Below are 26418 nucleotides of genomic sequence, written 5' to 3'. Positions count from 1 at the left end.
GCCAGTACCTTATAAAGCCTCAGCATCACATCCCTGCTCTTGTATTCTAGACCTCTTGAAATAAATGCTAACATGGCATTTGCCTTCCTCACCACCAACTCTACCTGCAAGTTAACCTTTAGGATGTCCTGCAGAAGGTCCCCCAGATCTGTCTGCATCTCAGATCTTTGGATTTTCTGCCCACTTAAAACATAGTCCGCACATTTATTACTTTTACCAAAGTGCATGAGCACACATTTTCCAACAATGTATTTCATTTTTCACTGTTGTGCCCATTCTCTTAATCTGTCTAAGTCCTTCTACAGCCTACCTGTTTCCTCAACACTACTTGCCCCTCCATCAATCTTCATATCATCTGCAAACTTGGCAACAAAGCCATCTGCTCCATCATCTAAATCATTTATATACAGCATAAAAAGAAGCCGTCCCAACACTGACCCCTGCAGAACACCACTAGTCACTGGCAGCCAACCAGAAAAAGATCCTCTTACTCCCAGTCGCTGCCTCCTATCAGCCAATGCTCTAACCATGCCAGTTACTTTCCTGTAATACCATGAGCTCTTAACTTGGTAAGCAGCCTCACATGTGGCACCTTGTCAAAGGCCTTCTAAATGTCCAAATATGTAACATCCACTGCATCCCCCTTATCTATCCTTCTTGTAATTTCCTCAAAGAATTCCAACAGGTTTGTCAGGCAAAATTTTCCCTTGAGGAAACCATGCTGACTTTGAACCATCTTGTCCTGTGTCACCCAGTACTCCATCACCATCCTTAACAATTGACTCCAACATCTTCCCAACCACTGAGGTCAGGATAAAGGCTGATTTATACTTGTGCATATAGGCTATGCCGTAGCCTATGCTGTAGGCCTGATTTTCACTTCTGCGTAGGCTCTACGCCGTAGCAAGCATGCGTTGATGTGCGCCAAAATGCTAGTTGGCAGTGGGGTTTCTATGCCACTGTGTTGAGTTTCTTTGTGAGAGACATGGATGAGAAAATGCGTTTCAAACATTTTCACATATCGGCAGGTAGATTTGATGATTTGGTTCATCTATTTTGCATCGGTGTACAGTCATGGCGGAGAAAAAGCAACCGGAAATGCGTAGGAGGAAATACGATGCTGCTAAGCGGACCGATCACAGTTGTTGCAGTCTGCGTCGCCGCAACATCTGAGTTACTTTTTTGGGAAGGTGCACGTCACCCTACGGGAACTGACAAGGCCTCTTCATGAGTATTGTGAACAGTTTTGGGTTCCTCATCTAAGAATATTTGTACTACTAATGCCTCCACAATCTTTACCACTACCTCTTTCAGAACCCTAGGATGCAGTTCATCTGGGCCAAGTGACTTTATACCCTTAAGTCTTTCAGCTTTTTGATCACCTTCCCCCTTGTAAAAGTAACTGCACGCACTTCTCTTCCCTCACACCCTTCACCATCTGGCACACTGCTGGTGTCTTCCGCAGAGAAGACTGATACAAAGTACTCATTTAGTTCATCTGCCATCTCCCTGTTCCCCATTATTATTGCTCCAGTCTCATTTTCTAGTGGCCCTATATCCACTCTCATCGCTCTTTTACCTTTTTTACCAACTTGAAAAAGCTTTTACTATCCACTTTGATATTGTTTGCTAGCCTGCTTTCATATTTAATCTTTTCCCTCCTAATGAATTTTAGTTGCTCTCTGTAGGTTTTCAAAATCTTCCTAATCTTCCTGTCTTGCTACTAATTTTTGCTTTGTTGTATGCCTCCTCCTTTGCTTTTATATCGATGGATACTCTCACTATAGGGAGGTTATACTGCATCCACTTTCTCTTACAAGACTAGCTATCTTCCTTCTCTAGACTTTCAGTGAGGTTTAACTGCCAATACACACTATTTGAGTGGGGGGTCTCTCCTCTCTACCAAGGCTAATGAAATAGTTTAAACACAGTTATGCTAGTTTTAATGATACTCATTTAAATTCAAACAAACTCATTTAACACTCAGAATTTCTAATTAATAAAATATCTCTGAATTTCAAAAGATTTACAAACTACAAAGAATTTTCAAACAGGTACAGTTCTTACAAACTCGAAGAACATATCAACAGGTTGCAGAGGAACAAGTTGTCCGTTGCAGACAATGAAGGTTGAGGAATGAATTCCAGTTCTTCTTTCTGTCACCCCACCTTTCTGTCACTCTCATTGTCATTCTTAACCTTCCCCAAACTGTAATTGGTATTCATACCATTTTTTACAAGATGACGTTATTTGCATGTGAAACTTCTGCAAATCTGTGCTTTCAACTTCAAACTGATTGTTCCTTGCAATTTATATTAAAGACTAGAGACTGGTTCTTGTTTACAACAAAAAGATGAGTAAATAATATTTGTTACAAATTTAACTTTATCATCAACAGCTCTGACACTATGGAAAGTTTATGCAGCTGTGGTAGAAAGCTGGGCTAAGCAGCAAGCCTTTCAGCCCCTGGGAAGTGAATATCTGTTGCAATATTAATAAAAGTAAAATACAGATAAATTGAAATAAGAGTAGCTTTTTAGAAAACCTGTTCAAAGTTATTATTAGGCTTCTAAAAATACAACTGAAAAGTAACAACATTTCTAAATAGTATTTGCTATCCAAATACTGATATGTACACCAGGTCATCATCCAACATCACATGTTCTTCCATTTTTCCAGCCGGCATCAAGACAGCCCTGAGACATCTCCTGCGAAAACATCTCACTGCTCTTGACTTTCGATAAAATCACATACTAGGCAGTTAAAATAATCATTCTGTATTTTTTTATTATTGGGGTGGATTTAAAGAATTGAGGGGCAACAGTGCCATCAAAACTTTTGTGTGAGTCATGGGTTCACAATCCCTGGAATAGAGCCTCATGGGAGGTTGAGTGGAATTAAGGGTAGTCAAGATATTTGTGGGAATAGGCTTGTTTTTAGCAAGCCTATCACCTAAGATAGAGATCCGAAAAGTAAGGGGAAGAGTCAGAGACTTACCAAGTAAAGATGAGGGCAGGGTTTGTTGTTTTCACCCAACATTTCTTTCTTATTTTCTCTCTGGAAGTGGAGAATGTGTCCAGTCTCAAGTACATCTTCCTACTCTGTATCTCATAACTCCTACAGATTTTTGTCTATATTCTCACACTCCGTCGGCTTCCATTCATTTATTAACCAGTTCATTTTGTTTACTGCTTATCCCTACGGATATCACAGGTTTATCCTTTCAGAAAATGCCCCTCCCCCTCTCTGTAGTTTAACAAACTTCTTTTGTCTCCCCAGTTCCAAAGGATCTAAATGACCCTAATTGCAAATATTACTCCACTCTTCAAAAAGGGAGAGAGGCAGAAGAAAGGAAAATATAGGCCAGTTAGTCTGACTTCAGTGGCTGGGAAAGATGTTGGAGTTGATTATTAAAGATGAGGTCTCTGGGTACTTGGAAACAAATTATAAAATAGGCCATATAGAGCATGGTTACCTCAAGGGAAAATCCTCTACCACCCCATGGTATTACAGGAAATATTCTAGCATGGATAAAGCAGTGGCTGATTGGCAAGAGGCAAAGAGAGACAAAAAGGTAAAGGGAGTCTTTTCTGGGTGGCTGCTGGTGACTAGCGATGTTCTACAGAAATCTGTTTTGGGACCGATTCATTTTATGTTATGTATCAGGATTTGGATGATGGAATTGATGACTTCATTGCAAAGTTTGCAGACAATATGGATAGGTGGAAGGGCGGTAGTCTTCAGGAAGTAGAGCAGCTACAGAAGGACTTAGACAGATTAGGAGAATGAGCAAAGAAATGGCAGACAGAATACAGTGTCAGACAGTTTATGGTTATGCACTTTGATAGAAGAAATGAAAGGGTTGACTATTTTCTAAATGGAAAGCAAATACAAAAAGCTGAGGTGCAAACGGACTTGGGAGTCCTTGTGCAGGATTCCCTAAAGTATAATTTGCAGGTTGAGTCTGTGGTGAGGAAGGCAAATGCAACATTAGCATTCATTTCAAAAGAACTAGAATATAAAAGCAAGGATGTAATGTTGAGCCTTTATAAAGCACTGGTGAGGCCTCACTTGGAGTATCGTGAGCAGTTTTGGGTTCCTGATCTTAGAAAGGATTTGCTGAAACTGGAGGGGGTTCAAAGGAGGTTCATGAAAATGATTCCAGGGTTGAATGGCTTGTCATACGAAGAGTGTTTGCTGGCCTGTATTCACTAGAAATCAGAAGGATGAGGGGTGACCGCATTGAAACCTATTGAATTTTGAAAGGCTTTGATAGAGTGGATTTGGAGAGGATATTTCCTATGGTGGGAAGGTCTAAGACCAGAGGACACAGCATCAGCATAGAGGGGCATTCTTTTAGGATGGAGATGAGGAGGAATTTCTTTAGCCAGGGAGTGGTGAATCTGTCAAATTCTTTGTCACAGGCAACTGTAGACACCAAGTTTTTATGTATATTTAAAGTAGAGGTTGATAGATTCTTGATTAGTCAGGCCATGAAGGTTTATGGGAGAAGGCAGGAGATTGGGGTTGAGAGGAAAATTGGATCAGTCATGATAAAATGGTGGAGTAGCCTCGACGGGCCAAATGGCCTAATTTTGCTATATTTTATTGTCCTATGGTCTAGATGCTTGTCTAACTCACTTGTCTGGATTAAATTCCATCTGCTCTGCCCTGCTTTCTAGTTGAATTATGTACTCTGAATTTTCAGGCAACCATTCAGGCTACCAACAATTCCACCAATCTATGTAACATCAGCAAATTTATCAGAATATATACATTCTCATCCAAGTTATTTATATATACATGACAAACAACAAAGGTTTGAATGATATACCATTGGTTACAGACCTCAACTCAGTAAAACAATCCTCTACCACTGCTCTCTGCCTCCCATCGCCAAGACAATTTTGGATCCAGTTTGCCAAAACTCCTAGGACCCGATGTGCCTTAACTTTCTTGAAAAAAAAATCCATATATACCATATCTACCATTTTGCCTTAATTAATTTTCATGGTAAACTCAAATTGGTGAGATATGGGAGCAGCATTAGGACATTCTGCTGATCGTCTACTCTGCCATTCTATATTATCTCTCTCAACCCATTCTCCTACCTTCTCCCCATAATCTTTTACACCCTGATTAATCAAGAACATATCAAACTCTGGTTTAAATATACCCAATTACTTGACGTCCAAAGCCATCTGTGGCTATGAATTCCAGAGGTTCATCATCCTCTGGATAAAGAAATTCTTCATCTGTTCTAAAGAGACTTACTCCTATTCTGAGGCTGTGCCCGCTGGTCCTAGACTCCACAACTATAGGAAACATCTTCTCCATGTGCACTTTGTCTAGGCCTTTCAATATTTGATAGGTTTCAATGAGATCCTTCCTCATTCTTCTTAATTCCAGTGAGTACAGGCTCAGAGCCATCAAACACTCTGCATACATTAACCCTTTCATTCACAAGGTAATTTTCGTAACCTCCTCTGGACCTTCTCTAAAGCCAATACATCCTTTCTTAGGTAAGGGACCCAAAACTTCTCACAGTACTCCAAGTGCAGACTGACCAATGCCTTATAAAACCTCAGCATTACATCCTTGCTTTTATATTCTAGTCCTCTCAAAGTAAATGTTAACATTGCAATTGCCTTTCTCACCGACTCAACCTGTAAGTTAATCTTTAGGGACTCCTGCACAAGGTCACCCAAGTTGCTTTGTACCTCTGATTTCTGAATCGCTCCCCACTTATGTATCTTTATTCCTTTTACCAAAGTGCATGACCATACACTTCCCGACACTATATTCCATCTGCCATTCTGCTAATCTGTATAAATCCTTCTGCAGATTCCATGCCTTTTCAGCACTACCTGTCTCTCCACCTACCGCCTGTCTACCATCTTGGCCACAAAGCTATCAATTCTGTCATTTAACTTGAAATATAATGTGAAAAGAAGCGGTTGCAACACCAGACCCTGCAGAACACCACTAGTCACTGGCAGCCAACCAGAAAAGGTCCCGTTCTTCTCCACTCTTTGCCTTCTGCCAGTCAGCCAATCTTCTATCCATGCTAGTATCTTCCCTGGAATACCATGGGCATCTATCTTGTTTAGCAGCCTTATGTGTAGCACATTGTGAAATCCTCTCTGAGGAATCATTGTGGGTGTGCTGCTCAAGATTTCTAGCATTTGCAGAATCTCTTGTGTGTCAGATTTGTGAGGCAGGTTTTCCCATGTACATAACCATGCCTACTTCCCAAATCATTTTCTGCCTTTCCAAACTATATAAAACTCAGTAACAATTTTCTATACTGGACGTGTACTTCTTTCTTTTTCTAGATAAAACCCTCAATTTATTTTGTCTCTACTTCTTTCTGAATACATAATTACTCAACAAAAATGCATTACCCAGTAAAGCAAAGGCAACACAACAATCTGATCATTAAATAATGGTGCAAGCAAAGCTTTTTCCACCACTATGGGCCTCAAAGTCTTACACTCTGTGGTGAGGAGACCTAAGCCCAATGACATTGATCTTGGGTTATCTGGTGAACTGTGCAGAATGACAGTACCAAGGAAAGAAAAAATAGAACTTATTAGTAAAATTAAAAAAGATAGGAATGGACAGAAAGAATATACGAGTTTGAATTGACAGTATAATGATCATTAACAGTGATTCTGAGAATAATAGTGAAGGAAAATATAAAATATAAAAAATATTTTCCAAAAAAACACATCAACCAGCAGCAAAAAATCAGTGTGAAAAATATTGGGAAATTAAAAGTAAAATTAAAATAGAGATGAATGGCTAATACAATCAATTGGACTGAATTACTATCATGGCATAGATTAATATATTAAATATTGTCATTGCTTATCTTTACTCCAGTTGCCTTTCTTAATCAATAATTCAAAATGATTAATATTTAATGTTGCAACTAAGTAAAGAAGAAAAGCAGAAGTTACAGGACAGAAATAAAGAGCAAAAGACAATTAGACCACATTATGTATAAATAGGCAAGGTACTGTTTTGAAATTCATTTATGGGATTTATAAAGTTAAGCACTATGAAGACACAGAACTTCACTATTTTAAATCCTTACAGGATCCTTGCCTATAAATAGATAACAAAACACAAAGAACTTGAACACATTTCTATTACATTCTTATAATAAGACCTCTTTCATTTTCCAAATCACTTTGTTACAGACTACAACATAATACAGAGTTTAACAAGGACCTGGAAATATGAGTGAACATTTAGAATGTCCACTGACACATGAGGAATTAACAAAAGGAAGGAGGGAGGGGGAAAGCAACAGAGGCACTTCCTCACTGTGCTCAACATGTACATTCCCAGCAATGACAACATTCACAACACCAAGCCACAGAACATCACAAGTTTACTTTGAGCAAATATTGATAAATATATATATATAAATAATGAATAAAGGTGGTGAGGTTTAAAAAATAAGAATAAGGACTATTGGAAAGGGTTGCAAGCAAGGAATCCAATAAATTCTTCACTGAACATTGTCTCTCCTACCCAAGGAATTTGGTTCCTGACGGCCCAAGCTGCAGGATTCGGCTAACCAAGCTTTCTCCCTCATTTAGAGGGGGAGGAGAGTTAGGAAGATGAAGCTTACTGCGTATTCCAAAGCAGCAGTGGAAGAGAGAAGATGAAAAGTATAAAACCAACATATATTCACTTCTGCTCCTAATTTATCTTTGATACTCAAGTTTTTATTGCTTTTCAAAACTGAAATAATAAGAATTTTTTAATGTTTTTTCCTCAGCAGACTAATAATATTAGGGATTTTATAAGCATGTGGTCAAATGTTTAATTGCTTATTAAGAGCTGAATAATTCATGCTTATAAATATTCAATTATTTTAATGGGATTCTAAGACTTGGCAACTGATTCAATAATGCCTATTGGGCAAATAGTGAAGATGATAATTATTTGTGAAAGGTATATACTGTAGCTCTCTCTTTCCTCTGTTCAACATTGCTCTAAGCTAGCCTTCACATGAATTTCTATTAGAAGCTCTATCAAAGTAAAGTCAGATGGGAAATGGCAAGAAGCACTTTAGTAGGCATTATGTACTAATTGTTTCTATTTCAATGTTAGTGAAAATATCCATTTGCAAAACAGCTATCATGTTAGCATTTGGTAAAACGTTAAAGTCATAATTAGATCAAAGTCTTCCCTCTAAGTTTATAATTTTGCCACTTTGTGTTTGATTAAGTTGCTTGCAAATAGTTAAATGATTCTTAAGAGTTTTAGAACTAACATGAACACTTTTATTGGTAATAGATCTAAAACCTGTGGAATAAGATTAAAAGCATTTTCTAGGCAATCTCATTCACTGTAGTGGAGAGAGAAATGATTAAAAGGACATGATGTGATGACAGGAAGGTGGGGTTGTTAATCAAAATAAGAATTACCTCTTCTTGATGTCAATATTCTAATATAAAATTGCAACTTTGTATCAACAACTTCAATAACAATTTACTTAAGATAATTTAAAATTCTTCCTCCCTTCAGAATAGGTCACTAATAACTTTATAGGTCAGTCCTTATACCAAATACTGCATCTTGATTACTTTGTTTTGTCTGTATACATTACACATTTTGCCACATTAAAAAGCAAAGGGTTCAAAATGTACAATATACAACTTGTAATTAACATGAAATTAAATCTTGCTTTTAAGCGAGAAAAGATATAACAGTAAAGCTATCAATAAGATTGAAAGAGTATACAGAAAATTTACAAGGATGTTGCTAGGACTTGAGGACCTGAGTTTTAGGGAAAGATTGAATAGGTTAGAATTTTATTTCCCCAGAGCGCAGGGAAATGAAGGGAATTTTGATAGAGGTATTCAAAATTATGAGGGGTACAAATAGGGTAAATGCAAACAGGTTTTTTTCCACTGAGGTTGCGTGGGACTACAACTAGGGATCATGGTTTAGGGTAAAAGGTGTTGAAGAGGAATATGAGAGAACTTCTTCACTCAGAGGATGGTGAGAGCGTGGAATGAGATGCCAGTGGAAGGGGTGGATTTGGGTTGAATTTCAGCATTGAAGAGAAAGTAGGTTAAGTGCATGGAGGGGCTATGGAATGGTACAGGGAGTAGGCAGATTAATAGTTTGGCATTGACCAAGTGGCTCAAAGGGCCAGTTCTTGTGCTGTAGAGTTCTTATACTCTATGATTTCAAATCTTGGATTTTTCTGACGTCTGTGTTATGGACACTATAAGTGATTACGATACAAACTGATCAGGTTTGTAGATATGCATGTTCTTTCACATCAGCAGGCTACCCCTTAGCAAAATAAACTAGTCTTCTAATTTTTTTCAGAATGTACCTTTCAATTTATCAAAATTAGCAACATACGATTTTTCTTCAAGAGAAAAATGATTAATATTATACAAAGCAAAAGATAAAATTGGTGGTGGTATAGATTGCTTGCATTTTCAGTAACTCACCCAAGGAACTGAGCACCCGATGGCCCAACTTCAATTAACCTGCTGGCATGTCCCTCTCCTTCCACCATGGGAGGCATTGTAGCCAGTCTGTGACGTTTAACCAGGCGGCAAGTGACACGAGTTGGGGCTGTGCACTTCCGAGGAGGAATGATAATGCGAAGCCCATTATGGCGACAGCCACGCATAGATCCACCCCGAGCATCCACCATAAAGCTAACCAGAAAGCTGGAATAAACACAAAGCTTTTATCATCCACTTCATTCTTGTGGTAAGAGATCATAACATAGTGTGAGGTTTGCAGCACTTGTGTGGCAGAATACAAATAATTAAAGGAAGCATTCCCTCAACGTATGACCACAAAAACATGTAAACCTGAAACTGCAGTAGATTCCAAGGTTCCATCTGGATGGTCCTTGCTATCTTACCAGATAACATTTCCAATTGATGGCTTTTGTGAAAAGCAGAGTTCATAAGTGATAAAAATGAAAGAGTTTGTTGATATTATTAATGCTAACCAATCTATCTGGACATACCGTTGGAAACAGGAATTATAGCTTTTTTTTTCCAATTTCGTAGAAAGCTCGAAGTAGAAGTAGAATGGTAACAAGAACACAAGTTATCCTGGAGCCACTGGAAGTGCAGAGTGACCCACATAAATGTTCAAGGACATCTTCAATCTCTTATTGCTGCAGTTAGAGGTTCCTTCCTGCTTCAAAAAGGCTAAGATCATACAAGTGCCCAAGAAAAGCAAGGTGAGTTGCCTTCATGACTATTGCCCAGTTGCACTCGTATTGACTGTGATGAAGCACTTTGAGAGGTTCATCATGGCGAAAAACAACTCCTACCCAAGCAAGAATTTGGACCCGCTGCAATTTGCCTATCACCTCAATAGTCCACAGTGGATGCTCTCCACTCAGCCTTAGTTCACCTGGACAATTGCAATACCTACATCAGACTGCTGTTTATTGATTACAGCTCAGTGTTCCACACCATCTTACCCTCAGTACTGATCAACAAGCTCCAAAACCTGGGCCTCTGTATCTCCTTCTGCAACAATATCGTTGATTTCCTCATCAGGAGAACACAATCAGTGCAGATTAGAAATAACATCTCCTCTTCACTGACACTTATCACTGCATACCTCAAGGATGCGTGCTTAACTGTTCTACTCTCTCTACATGCACAACTGTGTGGCTGGGCACAGCTTAAAAAGCATCTATAAATGTCGATGAAACAACATTCTTGGCATAATTTTAGATGGTGAAGAGGAGACATATAGGAGTGAGTAAATCAGCTGGTTAAATGGTGTCACGACAACAACTTTGCACTTAAAATCAGTAAGACCAAGGAGTTGACTGTGGACTTCAGGAAGGGGAAGTCAAGAGAACACACACCAGTTCTCACCAGCAACGGAAAGAGTTAGCGGTTTCAAGTTCCTGGATGTCAGCATCTCTGAAGACCTATCCTGGGCCCAACATACTGGTGCAATTACAAAGAAGGTGCAACAGCGCTACGTTTCATGAGGAGTTTGAGGAGAATTGGTATGCTACTGAAGTCTCACAAATTTCTTCAGAAGTACCGTGGAGAGCATTCCGCCTGGTTGCGTCACTATCTCATTTGGAGGGGCTTCTGCACAGGACTGGAAAAAGCTGCAGCAAATTCCGTCAGCTCCATCGTGGACACTAGCCTCCCAACATCAAGGACATCTTCAGAAGATGATGCCTCAAAAAGGTGGCATCTTTCATTAGGACACACATCACCCAGGACATACCCTGTTCTTATTGTTACCAGCAAGGAGGCAGTACAAGAGCCTGAAGATGCATACTCAATGTTTCAGGAGCAGTTTCTCCTCTGCCATCAGATAGCTTGTACACTAACTCACTATTTTATCTCTCTTTTTGCACTACTTATTCAGTTACATTTTTAAATATATTTTTGTTGTAATTCATAGTTTTTCCTTTATTATTATGTATTGCAAAGTACTCCTGCCACAATCCAACAAATCTCATGACATATGCCAGTGAAATTAAACTTGATCACAAACTAGAGAAAATCTGCAGATGCTGGAAATCCAAGCAACACAGTCAAAATGTTGGAGGAACTCAGCAGGCCAAGTAGCATGTATGGAAAAGAATAAACAGTCGACGATCTGGGGCAAGATCCGAAATGTCGACTGTTTACACTTTTCATAGATTCTGCCTGGCCTGCTAAGTTCCTCCAGCTTTTTGTGTGTGTTGCCTGATATTAAACCTGATTCTGATTCAAGCTGAAATGTCGTCTGCAACTGGACAAAACCTCGGAGTTGAATAGTATGAAATTCGTGGCAGGACACAAAACTTTGAACAAGGAAGATTTATAAATTTTGCAATCAATAGATAGATAGATACTTTATTGATTCCATAGGAAATTACAGTGTCACAGTAGCATTATAATTGCACAGATATAGAAATATTAGAATAGAAGAATAACAAAAGTTACCTTAAAAACTTGATAAGATATTTTATTACACCCTCTCAGAAATCCCATTATGATAGTAACCTTCCTGTTTGCTGGAGAAATTGTGGAAGTCAAAATGCAAACCATTATCATATTTTCTGGGAATGCCCCGTTATCAAAGACTATTGGAGTGGGATACATAATGCCCTACAAGACATCTTTAAATGTGAAATACCCTTAGAAAATAAGACCATATATTTTGGGTATATTCCTCAAGACTGGCTGAAAAGAGGTAAATATTTAATGAATATACTGTTGGTGGCTGGTAAAAAGACTTACCAGGAAATGGCCGTCACAGGAGAGCCCAACTTTAAACACATGGATAGAAATTACAATGGACATTTGCTTGTTCTTCCTTTCCTCTCTTTTCTCTAAGTGTATACCTCAGATAAATATTAAGTGGCGATTTAAGGCAAATATGACTATATGATATATATGTATAGTATCTGAAATACATCTTATGGAAATGTTTGTTTGATGATGAACTTTCATAAAAATTATATTACAAAAAAATTAAGATGTACAAGATGATAAATGAAAGATTACAAGATTTGAAAGATTTCCAAGTTCACATGATAAGATGGTAGTGCAAGAATATTATACAGTAGTATATTACACTCCATCCAGATAAGAAGTGGTGTCTGTGATAGCAGAATATGGTAAACAGAGCTAAATGCAGCTCCATTGAGTGAACTTGGCCTTTTTCCCTTGGAGCGATGGAGGATGAGAGGTGACCTGATAGAGATGAAGAGAGGCATTGATTGTGTGGATAGTCAGAGGCTGGAATGGCTAGCACAAGAGGGCACAGTTTTAAGGTGCTTGGAAATAGGTACAGAGGAGACATCAGAGGCAAGTTTATTACGCAAAGAGTGCGTGGAATGGGCTGCTGGTGACGGTGGTGGAGATGGATACGATAGGGTCTTTTAAGAGACTCCTGAATAGGTACATAGAGCTTGGAAAAATAGAGGGCTATGGGTAACCCTAGGTAATTTCTAAAGTAAGTACATGTTTGGCACAGCACCATGGGCCGAAGGGACTGTATTGTGCTGTAGGTTTTCTATGTCTCTATGTTAAACAGGTTAATATTAATTAAGTAAATATGCATATTGCAAATATTTTTCCCTAAAATTAGTACATGATACAGAAACAAGGTGGAGAAGATGTTAGCAACAAGTACAACACTTGTTTGCATCACAAGTATTGAAAGCTGCTTGCTGCTCTCCTTTATTCCTCTTCTCAGCTTTCTGGCAAAATGGGAGGAAGAACACCTTATTCTTTAATATCTTCAGATAAATTCAGTGACTATAAAAGTAATATCAATAATACTTTTGGACACTTGTTTACTTTATCACTTAAGCTTCCATTTCTTTAATAAAAGATGTTGTTGAAATGTTATCTGGTCAAATGGCAAGAAAATCAGTGAAGACTGCACCAGTTTAGAAATCAATTCCAGTGTTAGCATTTACACCACATTAGGCCTGCAAATGTTCATTGTGGTCACAAGTACATCAACAATTTCTAAAGGCAACAGTGTCAAATTATTATAGAATTCTCTAATATACTTGGGTTAGTAAACCAAAATATAAGAATCGTTTTACTGCTTTCATGACATGCTAAAATAAAGTCAGCAATAGAATAAATATGTATTGTCATGCTTTTTACAACCAAACTGAGCTTTAGGTTATTCACTTTTATAATTCAGCCCATCAAGCCTGCTCTGCCATTCCATCATGGCTAATCCTAATCCACTCAACCTCATGCACCTGCCTTCACAACATATACTGACCGATCAGGAAATGATCAACTTCCGCCTTAAATATACCCACAGACTTGGCCTCCACCGCAGTCTGTGGCAAAGCATTCCACAGATTCGCTACTCTCTGGCTAAATAAATTCCTCGTCACCTCTATTCCAAAGGGTCACCCCTCAATTTTGAGGCTGTGCCCTCTAGTTCTGGATACCCCCACCATAGGAAACATCCACTCCACATCCACCTTATCTAGTCCTTTCAACATTTGGTAGGTTGTCATGGTCATTCACTCATTAGAACAGCAGTTTGTTTTCTGAAAAAATTTCATCTGCAAAAAGTAAACATTTTAAACCTGTGTACTCTTCAAAACTGTCACAAAGAACAAAGTAAAAGAAACAATAGTCATCAGCTTCCAAACAAGAGAAAATCTTCAGATGCTGGAAATCAAAGCAACACACACAAAATGCCAGCAGGCCTTTATACTACTTGCACCTCTCTACATCTTTCTATATTGTAAGACGGGGGCAGAGTTCATGCATGGTTGTACTTATCTTTCCCTAATGTTATCTGCTCAAAGTTTATGCAACTTGAATAAAACATTAGAAATCTGTACTGGATTTATTTTGCTTTTGGAGTTTCTGCAATCTTCTACTTAGGGTTATTTTAAATACATTATATCAACCCTTGCTGGAAAATTTAACATGAATAAATCACCATGGCAAATGTCCACAAATTATACTCTGTTGCAAATTGCTAATAAGACTTTAAAAAAAAGTTACATGTTCAAACACATGGTTATAAATGTTCTCAATAGTTCTCAAAGTCAAAATAACATTCACAAAAATTAATGCCAAAATAATGATGCTGTGCAGTAAGGCTTTGAGCAGACACCTGAAGAAATCAGAGCATAGATTTTACAGTTTAGTTTGCAATTTGTAGGTGGATCACCAATTTCAGCCAAAGTAAACCCTCTTTCCCATTATATAATCTCACAATGTCAGTAATCCAGCAGAAGTGGTAGAGGCAGGTTCAATATTGTCACTTTTTTAAAAATTGGATCGGTATATGGACAGGAAAGGACTGGAGGGTTATGGGCTGAGTGCAGACCAGTGGAACTAGGTGAGAGTAAGCGTTCGGCACGGACTAGAAGGGCCGAGATGGCCTGTTTCTGTGCTGCAATTGTTATATGGTTATAATTAAAGACTTTTCTTATAATAAAAGAAAAATAAAGCAAACTTGTAGGAAATTAGTTATGTTACTGGAAGTTGTTGCACACCTATAAGAAAAATAATATAAAATAAACTGGATATCAAAGCAATGCTTGAAGGAATGGCAAACAAGCACTGTCAAATAATTAGCATAATTTCAATAAAACAGTACCAGGCTTTAGAAATTTGAGAAAGGACAGGGAGGGAGGTACAAGAGGTGGGGGCATGGCACTGCTGATCAGAGATAGTGTCACGGCTGCAGAAAAGGAGGAAGTCATGTAGGGATTGTCTACAGAGTCTCTGTGGGTGGAAGGTAGGAACAGGAAGGGGTCAATAACTCTACTGGGTGATTTTCATAGACAACCCAATGGTTACTGGGACATCGAGGAGCAGATAGGGAGACAGATCCTGCAAAGGGGTAATAATAACAGGGTTGTTGTGGTGAGAAATTTTTATTTCCCCAATATTGATTAGCATCTGCTTAGAACAAGGGGTTTAGATGGGGTGGAGTTTGTTAGGTGTGTTCAGGAAGGTTTCTTGACACAATATGTAGATAAGCCTACAAGAGGAGAGGCTGTACTTGATCTGGTATTGGGAAATGAACCTGGTCAGGTGTCAGATCTCTCAGTGGCAGAGCATTATGGAGATAGTGATCATAATTCCATCACCTTTACCATAGCATTGGAGAGAGATAGGAACAGACAAGTTAGAAAAGTGTTTAACTGAAGTAAGGGGAGCTATCAGGCAGGAACTTGGATTCATAAATTGGGAACAGATGTTCTCAGGAAAATGTACGGCAGAAATGTGGCAAATGTTCAGGGGATATTTGCAAACGTTCTGCATAGGTACGTTCCAATGAGACAGGGAAAGGACGCTAAGGTACAGGAACCATGGTGTACAAAAGCTGTTGAAAATCTAGTCAAGAAGAAAAGCAAAGCTTGCGAAAGGTTCAAAAAACTAGGTAATGACAGAGATCTGGAAGATTATAAGACTAACAGGAAGGAGCTTAAGAATGAAACTAGGAGAGCCAGAAGGGGCCATGAGAAGGCCTTGGTGAACAGGATTAAGGAAACCCCAAGGTATTCTACAAGTATGTGAAGAGAAAGAGGATACGATGTGAGAGAAAAGGACCTATCAAGTGTGACAGTAGAAAAGTGTGTATGGAACCGGAGGAGACGGCAGAGGTATTTAATGAATGCTTTGCTTAAGTATTCACTATGGAAAAGGACCTTGGCAATTGCAGGGATGACTTGCAGTGGACTGAAAAGCTTGAGCATGTAGATATTAAGAAAGAGAATGTGCTGGAGCTTTCGGCAAGCATCAAGTTGGATAAGTCTCCGGGACCGGACGAGATGTACCCCAAGCTACTGTGGGAGGCGAGGGAGGAGATTGCTGAGCCTCTGGCAATGATCTTTGCATCATCAATGGGGATGGGAGAGGTTCCAGAGGGTTGGAGTGTTCCCTTATTCAAGAAAGGGAGTAGAAATAGCCCTGGAAATTATAGACCAGTGAGTCTTCAGTGGTTGGTAAGTTGATGGAAAAGATCCTGAGAGGTAGCATTTATGAACATTTGGAGAAGCATAATATGATTAGGAGTAGTCAGCATGGCTTTGTCAAAGGCATGCCGTCCCTTATAAGCCCGAGTGAATTTTTTGAGGATGTGACTAAACACATTGATGAAGGAAGAGCAGTAGATGTAGTGTATATGGATTTCAGCAAGGCATTCGATAAGATACCCCATGCAAGGCTTATTAAGAAAGTAAGGAGGCCTAGAATCCAAGGGGACATTGCTTTGCGGCTCCAGAATTGGCTTGCCCACAGAAGGTAAAGACCGGTTATAGATGGGTCATATTCTGCGTGGAGGTTGGTCATCAGAGGTGTGCTTCAGGGATCTGTTCTGGGGACCTTACTCTTCATGATTTTTATAAATGACCTGGATGAGGAAGTGGAGGAATGGGTTAGTAAATTTGCTGATGACACAAAGGTTGGCGGTGTTGTGGATAGTGTGGAGGGCTGTCAGAGGTTACAGTGGGACGTCAATAGGATGCAAAACTGGGCTGAGAAGTGGCAGATGGAGTTCAACACAGGTAAGTGTGAGGTGGTTCATTTTGGTAGGTCAAATATGATGGCAGAATATAGTATTAATGGTAAGACTGTTGGCAGTGTGGAGGATCAGAGGGATCTTGGGGTCCGAGTCCATAGGACGCTCAAAGCAGCTGTGCAGGTTGACTTTGTGGTTAAAAATGCATATCGTGCATTGGCCTTCATCAATCGTGGGATTGAGTTTAAGAGCCGAGAGGTAATGTTGCAGCTATATAGGACCCTGGTGAGACACCACTTGGAGTACTATGCTCCTTTCTAGTTGCCTCACTGAAGGAAGAATGTGGAAACCATAGAAAGGGTGCAGAAGAGATTTATGAGGATGTTGCCTGGATCGGGGAGCATGCCTTATGAGAATAGGTTGAGTGAACTCTGCCTTTTCTCCTTGGAGTGAAGGAGGATGATAGGTGACCTGAAAGAAGTGTAGAAGTGTATAAGATGATGAGAGGCATTGATCATGTGAATAGTCAGAGGCTTTTCCTCAGGGCTGAAATAGCTAGCATGAGAGGGCACAGTTTTAAGGTGCTTGGAAGTAGGTACAGAGAAGATATCAGGGGTAAGTTTTTTTAATGCAGACAGTCGTGTGTGCATGGAATAGGCTGCCAATAAGAGTGGTGGAGATGGATACGATAGGGTCTTTTAAGAGACTCCTGGATAGGTACATGGAGCTTAGAAAAATAGAGGGCTATGGGTAACCCAAGGTAATTTCTAAGATAAGTATATGTTTGATACAGCTTTGTGGGCAGAAGGGCCTGTAATGTGCTGTAGTTTTTCTGTGTTTCTATCCAGTCTATCCGGACCTTTCACGTCAAGCAAGATTTCACATTGATAAACTGTCTGCATATTCAACAAAAACTGTAATAAAACATTACCAACAGTGTCAACAATTCTATTTCTATATATCTCAGCACCAAGTTTATAAAAAGAGAAGTCATGCCATTGCTCTGCATTGTTGATGATCTTCATACTCTCAGTGAAAAATATCGATGATCTCTGCTCTTCAAATAAAATTCTTGCAAAGTAACTACAGTTACTCTATAAAACTACATTTATTATAGAGTTGTGAACTTGGAGTGTTTGCTTAATTGACAGGATGTTTAGTCTCTTGATATCATCTGTCTGCAACTGTCACTCTTCTGTCCTCTCCCTCTCCCCTATGTCCCACCTACCCAAGTACAATCAAATCCATTTCTTTTACTATGAATTTAAAAGAACAATAATTTGGAGCCAATGTAAGTCTGACAATGACACAGGAACAATTTGACCCACTAGGTTCACACTATCTCTCAGGAGGAATCCATTCAGGCCTGTCCTCACCTCCTTCTGTCCCTATTCTCTGTAACTCTTTCACATCACCATCAACTTCCATTTGCTATTCCTTACAGTACACATAAAGCTACAATAGAAAATTAATCTTCTAGCACTGCTTTAGGATGTGGGCGCAAGCTCCTATACGGATAGTACCTGAGGACGAGGTCAACATTCCTCCAGTTACCATAGCAGCATTATCTTGATGTGCCCCTTGACTGCCAGGCTAGAACACATTATTGTTTTAAGTATTTGTAAATGAAACTTGCATTTGTTTCAGTTAATGCATCCATAACTGCAAAGCAGTGAAGGGATTTTGTGCCAAGGTTAGAGATGGTTGAAACAGCAAACGATATAAATGTAACCACACTCAAATCCAAAATGCAATTTTTCACCTTGATTCACTGTCAGGGACTGGAGAAGAATAGCTGAAACAGAATATGCATTTAAATACATGGAAAGCCAGGCATAGAAAAGCAGCAGAAAGTTAATTACTTGAGAAGTCACATGACTGTGTGATAAGCTGAGTGTGAAAAGCAGCTGTCACCAGAGATTAATGTTGATCTTTAATGCTGGTAGCTTTCAAGGCAAAGGGGGAGTTTCAGAACAGCAAAAAATGTTGAAGGGGGCAATGGGTGCCTTGGGAAAAAAGAGGACTTCAATGGGTGGGAGGGAATCAAAACACTTCCCAGGGTCATATTCATTTAATTAGATTCCAGTCACCAAAAATGCTTGAGAATCCCACCTGGATTAATCAACCAGAAGAACTCGTCAAATTAAATGAATTAGATGGCTCTTTGGTGATGGTAATGGTCATAGGTAACCTGCTAATTGATTTTCAATTGCTGGGGTGTGAAATGAAATCTCACATTCCCATAACAATACTGATTAGAAGATTACTTGATTTGTCATCAATGGACAATCGGTGATGTAAGCAGGTTAACAGGTCTCAAACAACACAGTAGCATAGCTGTTGGCACAATGTTTTACATGGCCAGTAATCAGCCATCGGGGTTTAGTTCCCACTACTGTTTGTAAGGAGTTCTGTCCGTGACCACATGGGGTTCGTTCTGCATTCCAAAGATGTACAGGTTAGGTTGAGGTTAGTAATTTATAAGCAGGCTATGTTGGCACTGGAAACATGAAACACTTTTGTGCTCCCTCCAGCACATCCTTGGACTGAGCTGCTCATTAACACAAATGACCTAATTCACTGTATTTTTGATGTACATGTGACAAATTCGTAAAGTAATCTAATTAAACCTACTTTTTATTAAACTCCTTGTAAAAAAAACATACAACAGACAACTGCAATGGGATAACAATAAGATTTCACTTAATGGAGGTTGCAGAATCTGGAGCTAAATATTTTTAAAGTCACAAACATATTGAAGTGATAGAAATTACTCTATAATAGTTCATGCATGCCTCAAGCTTTGAAATCATCCTAAAATTCAATGTAATAATACTGACGACTCAGTTAATTTTAACGTTGGGGGTATAAGTTGAGGATACTGCTTTGCTGCTGTAAGACTAAAAAATATGGCAGAACATATTGCAAAATAATGATAACAAAATATTAAAAGAAAAAATAAACAGCCTGAGATGCTGGAAATCCAGAGCAACACACACAAAATGCTGCAATAACTCAGCAGGTCAGGCAGCATCTATGGAAATGAATAAACAGTCGACATTTCAAGCCGAGACCCATCTTCAGCCCTGATGAAGGATCGCAGTCCAAAATATCGAATATCAATTCATTTCCATAGATGCTGCCTATCTTGCTGAGAAACTCTAGCATTTTGTGTGTGTTGCTATTAAAAGAAAAAGTATTTTTATTTTTGCCAAAAGGGTTTTATTTCATATGGTGAATCAATTCAAAATTACTATTCCTAACAGAAAACAGCAAAAGTAATGTATGATTAATTGTTTTCAGCATACTTGATGCAAAAAGATAAATAAAGAGGGAATGTTTGTTGCAATGGGTTCATATTTTACCTGCTGTATATAGAAGGAATTTTATTTTTTAGCTGAGTTTAAGATATGACACCCTAGTAATTTTGTCTAATGCTCACCGCTTTCTGCCAGCAACGTGGAAAACAACAAACACCCTCCAGGTGAACCATGTGATCAAACACGTACATAGAAAAGGTGTAAGTGGCAACAAAACTTTTCCCTTGAAGTTTACTGGAGCAGAACCTGCGTTCTCTCTGTACCATACAGGAAAACAATAAACTCCACGAAAATGAGGAAACCACATGGTTTAGCAGGTTGGGGTTAGAAACTTCCCATTAACATTACTAGAATACAAATGGCAAAGGGAAATGGAAATTAAGGCTTAATCAGCTGTGGATAAGCATTCTAACCTCCTATCTAGAATTATCTTTAATACATGAAATGGGTAGATCTAGATTGTTTGCTGGTGGGTAAGTAATCTGGACAATTTTATCTGCTCAATACTTTGAAAACATTGAACGTTTGGGACAAATGTCCCTCCCCACTCTACCCCAAGTTCAGGTTCAGTCCAGATAGAGAGGTTAAAAGTCTTCTCACCCTGCTGGCTGTAAGGTTCCTATGTCTTGCACCATCTTGCTCCAGTAGCTGAAGGATAAGATACAAAGGTGGGAGGCAGCAATGTGAGATTTAAAAGAGATGAATAAATAGAGGAGGGGAACAATAAATATTCTGTGAAATAAATCTAACCACAGCAACCTTGTCACTTGTACAGACATTGAAAATATTACAGCATTCAATAAAAATAAAACACATTAAGAGTCATTTAATTGAGGTACCTCATTGGAAATAAATTATTAGATGATTTATATTTTGTACTGAACAAATGCAAAGGATTGTTCTGCTACATGTTCCTAATGATGGTGGTTTCCTCTATTTACTCAATTATCATCAGCCTGATCCCAAAACTCTTGATAAACAGCTTCAAAAAACATCTTTTTATACAGCAGTGAAACAGATGTCTCATTGAAATTGAGACTGAGGATTGTAACTTCATCTACACAACTGAGTCTTGGGGCCATAGTTGCTTAATTTATGCTCCTCCCCCATCACGTAACCACCAGCCAATTGCTACTTTATCCGATGTACTATCAATCAGAGGTGGGATTTGGATATTCTACTATGTTTAAAACATTAACAAAAAGTCAACATTAATTGCCTGGATTTAGAAGATGGAGTACAGTAAATGATATGGCACCAAGGAATATTGATGCACATAGAAACCGGGGGTGCTGAAGAAGGCATAAAATAATACTTGCATTCATATTAGGGCATAGAATATAAGAGCTGAGATGCTATGTTGCAATTTGGAATATTACATATAGCTCTTGTCAACACATTATATTGCAAGGATGTGATTGTGCTGGAGACAGTGCAGAGGAGATTCAGTAACAAGTTGCCTGGATTGGATGACTTTAGTTAGGGAGAAGTAGTGGATAGATTGTGCGTGTTTTCCCTGGAGCAAAGGAAGCTGCAGACCAACCTGATAGAAATGTACAAGTTTATGATAAACACAGATTGGATAAATAATCAAAATTTATTTCCCGTGGTAGTGGTAACAAAAGCAGGAGGCATAGGTGTTGAGAAAGAAGAGTTTTAAAGGGGATCTAAACACAAGAACAATAGGAGCAGGAAAATGTCAAAAATCCTGTCTCACCATTCAATATGACTCCAGCTGATCCATGCTCAACACCTTTTCTGTGCCACTTCCTCATAATTATCAATCCCTCAGTCACTCAATTTCTCAAAGAGCAACAGTTGAAGGAAAATTGAAGTCCCACCCAACCTTGGTGGAAAAAGCCTATTTGCATTAACCCTCTCATTAGTAGAAAGTTAGACGATTGGGAGACTTGTAAAAACCAACAGAAGCCAATTAAAAAATTCATAAAGAGGGAAAAGTTGGAATACAATAGCTAATAATATTAAAGAAGATACTAGAAGTTTCTTCAGATATATAAAGTATAAAAGAGAGGCAAGAGTATATATATTGGACTGCTGGGAAATTATACCAGAAGGGTATTAATGGGGCCAAAGAAATCACCAGCAGAATGATTAAGTATTTTGCATCAAACTTCACTGTTGAATATACTAGCAGTATGTCGGAAGCTCCAGAGTGTCAGAGGGCAGAAGTGAGTGGAGTTGCCATTAGTAGGGAGAAGGTGCTGGGGAAACTGAAAGGTCTGAAGGTAGATAAATCACCTGGACCAAATGGCGCACATCCCAGGGTTCTGAAAGAGGTGGCTGAAGACACTGTGTAGGCATTGGTATGATCTTTCAACAATCAATAGTTTCTGGCATGGTTCTGGTTGACTGAAAAATTGCAAATATTACTTCACTCTTCAAGAAGGGAGACAGGCAGAAGAAAGGAAATTATAGGCCAGTTAGTCTGACCTCAGTGGCTGGTCAGATGTTGGAGTCAATTGCTAAGGACTTGGTTTCAGAAGCATATGACAAAATAGGCTGAAGTCAGCATGGTTTCCTTAAGGGAAAATCTTGTCTGACAAAGCTGTTGTAAGTCTTTGAAGTAATAACAGAATAGACAAAGGAAAAAGGATGTTGTGTACTTGGATTTTCACCTTTGACAAGGTGCCACACACGAGGCTGCTTAATAAATGAAGAGCCCACAGTATTTCAGGAATGATAGTAGCATGGAAAGAGCATTGGCTGAATGGCAGGAGGCAAAGAGTGGGAATAAAAGGAGCCTTCTCTGGTTCGCTGCTGGTGGCTAGTGGCTAGTAGTAGTAGTATTAGTAGTATTCCACAGGGGTCTGTGGGCAGTGACTAGTGGGGTACCGCAAGGCTCAGTGCTGGGACCCCAGTTGTTTACAATATATATTAATGATTTAGATGAGGGAATTAAATGCAGCATCTCCAAGTTTGTGGATGACACGAAGCTGAGCGGCGGTGTTAGCTGTGAGGAGGATGCTAAGAGGATGCAGGGTGACTTGGATAGGTTAGGTGAATGGGCAAATTCATGGCAGATGCAATTTAGTGTGGATAAATGTGAGGTTATCCACTTTGGTGGCAAGAACAGGAAAACAGATTATTATCTGAATGGTGGCCAATTAGGAAAAGGGGAGGTGCAACGAGACCTGAGTGTCATTGTACACCAGTCATTGAAAGTGGGCATGCAGGTACAGCAGGAAGTGAAAAAGGCGAATGGTATGTTGGCATTCATAGCAAGAGGATTCGAGTACAGGAGCAGGGAAGTTCTACTGCAGTTGTACAAGGCCTTGGTGAGACCACACCTGGAGTATTGTGTGCAGTTTTGGTCCCCTAATCTGAGGAAAGACATTCTTGCCATAGAGGGAGTACAAAGAAGGTTCACCAGATTGATTCCTGGGATAGCAGGACTTTCATATGAAGAAAGATTGGATCGACTGGGCTTATATTCACTGGAATTCAGAAGATTGAGGGGGGGATCTTATTGAAACGTATAAAATTCTGAAGGGATTGGACAGGCTAGATGCAGGAGGATTGTTCCCGGTATAGGGGGAGTCCAGAACGAGGGGTCACAGTTTAAGGATAAAGGGGAAGCCTTTTAGGACTGAGATGAGGAGAAACTTCTTCACACAGAGAGTGGTGAATCTGTGGAATTCTCTGCCACAGGAAACAGTTGAGGCCAGTTCATTGGCTATATTTAAGAGGGAGTTAGATATGGTCCTTGTGGCTAAAGGGATCAGGGGGTATGGAGAGAAGGCAGATACAGGGTTCTGAGTTGGATGATCAGCCATGATCATACTGAATGGCAGTGCAGGCACAAAGGGCCGAATGGCCTACTCCTGCACCTATTTTCTATGTTTCTATGTCTGTGTTGGGACCACTTCTGTGGTTCTGTGATTTAGTGACAGAATTAATAGCTTTGTGGCCAAGTTTGCGGACAATATGAAGATAGGTGGAGAAGAAATGGCAGATGGAATACAGAGTCAGGAAGTGTATGGTTATGCATTTTGGTAGAAGAAATAAAAGCATATTTTGTAAATGCAGAAAAAAATCAGATTGGTTTAAAAATGAAGATTGGGGCTGAGAGGGAAATAGATCAGCCATGATGAAATGGTGCAGTAGACTCGATGGGCCAAATGGCCTCATTCTGCTCCTATATCTTATTGCCTTAAAACCATCATAATTTTATATACCTCTATCAAATCTCCCCTCATTATCCTACACTCCAGGAAATTAGTCAGCACAGCTTTGTGCATGGTGGATTGAGTCTAACCAATCTTATAGAGTTGTTCAAAGATGTTACCAGGAAAGGCAGTGGTTGTTGTCTACATGGACTTTAGCAAGGCATTTGATGTATGGGACATTGACCAAGAAGGATCAATCACTTGGCGTTCAAGATTTGGTGGTAAATTGGATTGGACATTGGCTTTGTGGGAGAAGCCAGAGTGGTACAGATGGTTGCCTCTCTGACTGGAGGCCTATGTCTAGTGGAGTACTGCAGGGATCAATGCTCGGTCTGTTGTTGTTTGTCGTCTATATCAACGATCCAGATAATAATGTGGTTAACTTGATCAGCAAATTTACTGATGACACCAAGATTGGATGTGTAATGGACAGCGAGGAAGACTATCAAAGCTTGTAGCAGAATCTGGACCAGATGGAATTTAATACAGACAAGTGTGAGGTGTTGCACTTTGTGAGGACCAACCAGGGTAGGTCTTCCACAGTAAGTGGTAGAGCACTGAGGAGTACCAAAGAACAGCAATCTGGGAATATAGGTTCATAATTCATTGAAATTGGCATCACAGATAGATAGGGTTGTAAAGAAAACTTTCATCATATTGACCTTCATCAATCAAAGTTTTGTGTGCAGGAGTTGGGATGTTATATTGCAGTTATCTAAAATGTTAGTGCGGCCTAATTTGGAGTACTGTGTGCAGTTTTGGTCACCCACCTACAGGAAAGTTGTAAATGTGTTTGAAATAGTACAGAAAAAATTTACAAGGATGTTGCCGGAACTGGAAGACCTGAGTTATAGGGAAATATTTGATAGATTAAAGCTTTATTCCTTCGAACATACAAGATTGAGGGGAGATTTGATTGAAGTATACAAAATTATTCGGGATATATATAGGGTAAATAGAAGCAGGCTTTTTCCACTGAAGTTCGGTGAAACTACAGCTAGAGGTCATGGGTTAAGGGAGAAAAGTGAAATGCTTAAGGGAAACATATGGGGAAACTTCTTAACTAAGAGTGTGGTGAGAGTATGGAACAAACTGCCAGTGCAAATGTTGGATGTGATTTCAATTTCAATGTTTACGAGGTTTGGATAGGTATGTGGCTGGGAGCTGTATGGAGGGCTATGGTCTGGGTGCTGGTTGATGGGACTAGGCAGTTTAAATGGTTTGGCATGAACCAGATGAGCCAAAGGACCTGTTTCTGTGCTGTAGTTTTCTATGACTCTTTAACTTTAATAAACTGTAATCAAATCTGTAACTTAAATTCTTAAATTTCATGTCTTTTACATGAGTTTATGGGAGTATACTAAACAAGATGGAAGCATGAAAAAAGTGTTTAAATGTGCAAATGAAGGTCAGCCGTACCAACCTCCTGTATGAAAAGTGCAAGTCCTCAATTGGGTTTCACCTGTATGCTATTGCAGTGTGTTTCTCCCTTGTTTATCATCTGACCATCACTCCAATAGGTTGCTTACAATTTACAAAATCTATTTTTTTTTTAAACTTTGATTTTGAAATATGTGAAATTTAGTACTTGACAGATGAATGTTTTTTTTAATAAGCAATGTCACTTTCTCATTTGGAATGTAAAAATGCTGAATTAAAATATATTTAAGATCAACATATGGATACTTTCATGCTGCATCAGATTTATCCTTCAGCTGCCTCCACAAACAGACATGTGACTATACCTTCTTTATATCTGTCAGATACATTTATATGTCTCACCCTGAATGTATTGGGCTGGAAGAGAGTGCCACATTGTCCAAGTTCTCTGTTTCCCAATTTAAGCGATGTGTGGAGTCCTTCTCTGGGCCTTTTGCCAGAGCTACCTGTAATTTCAAAGTAACACTTCCTTTTAAAGCCATGGTAGTGAA

At 39.2% G+C, this 26418-nt stretch overlaps 1 protein-coding gene across 24 annotated transcripts in view; it reads right to left on the bottom strand.

Annotated features, from left to right (window-relative positions):
* ank2b (ankyrin 2b, neuronal) overlaps positions 1 to 26418 on the bottom strand; it is an 874534-nt gene that overhangs the window by 135886 nt on the left and 712230 nt on the right. For 17 of the 24 annotated variants that reach the window (XM_073065114.1, XM_073065112.1, XM_073065128.1 and 14 more), the window contains 5 exons: positions 26270 to 26373; positions 20901 to 20948; positions 18743 to 18775; positions 9486 to 9710; positions 7543 to 7641 (listed from right to left, as the gene is read on the bottom strand). In XM_073065114.1, the coding sequence (XP_072921215.1) occupies positions 7543 to 7641; positions 9486 to 9710; positions 18743 to 18775; positions 20901 to 20948; positions 26270 to 26373 (509 nt within the window). The remainder of the gene's footprint in view (positions 1 to 7542; positions 7642 to 9485; positions 9711 to 18742; positions 18776 to 20900; positions 20949 to 26269; positions 26374 to 26418) is intronic. The other 7 variants (XM_073065120.1, XM_073065123.1, XM_073065121.1 and 4 more) reach the window with 4 other exon arrangements.

Source organism: Hemitrygon akajei, chromosome 13 (genome assembly GCF_048418815.1).
Source record: "Hemitrygon akajei chromosome 13, sHemAka1.3, whole genome shotgun sequence".
Taxonomy (NCBI): Eukaryota; Metazoa; Chordata; class Chondrichthyes; order Myliobatiformes; family Dasyatidae; genus Hemitrygon; species Hemitrygon akajei.
The sequence above is the reverse complement of the archived record's forward strand: the minus strand, read 5'-3'. Positions and strand labels throughout refer to the sequence as shown.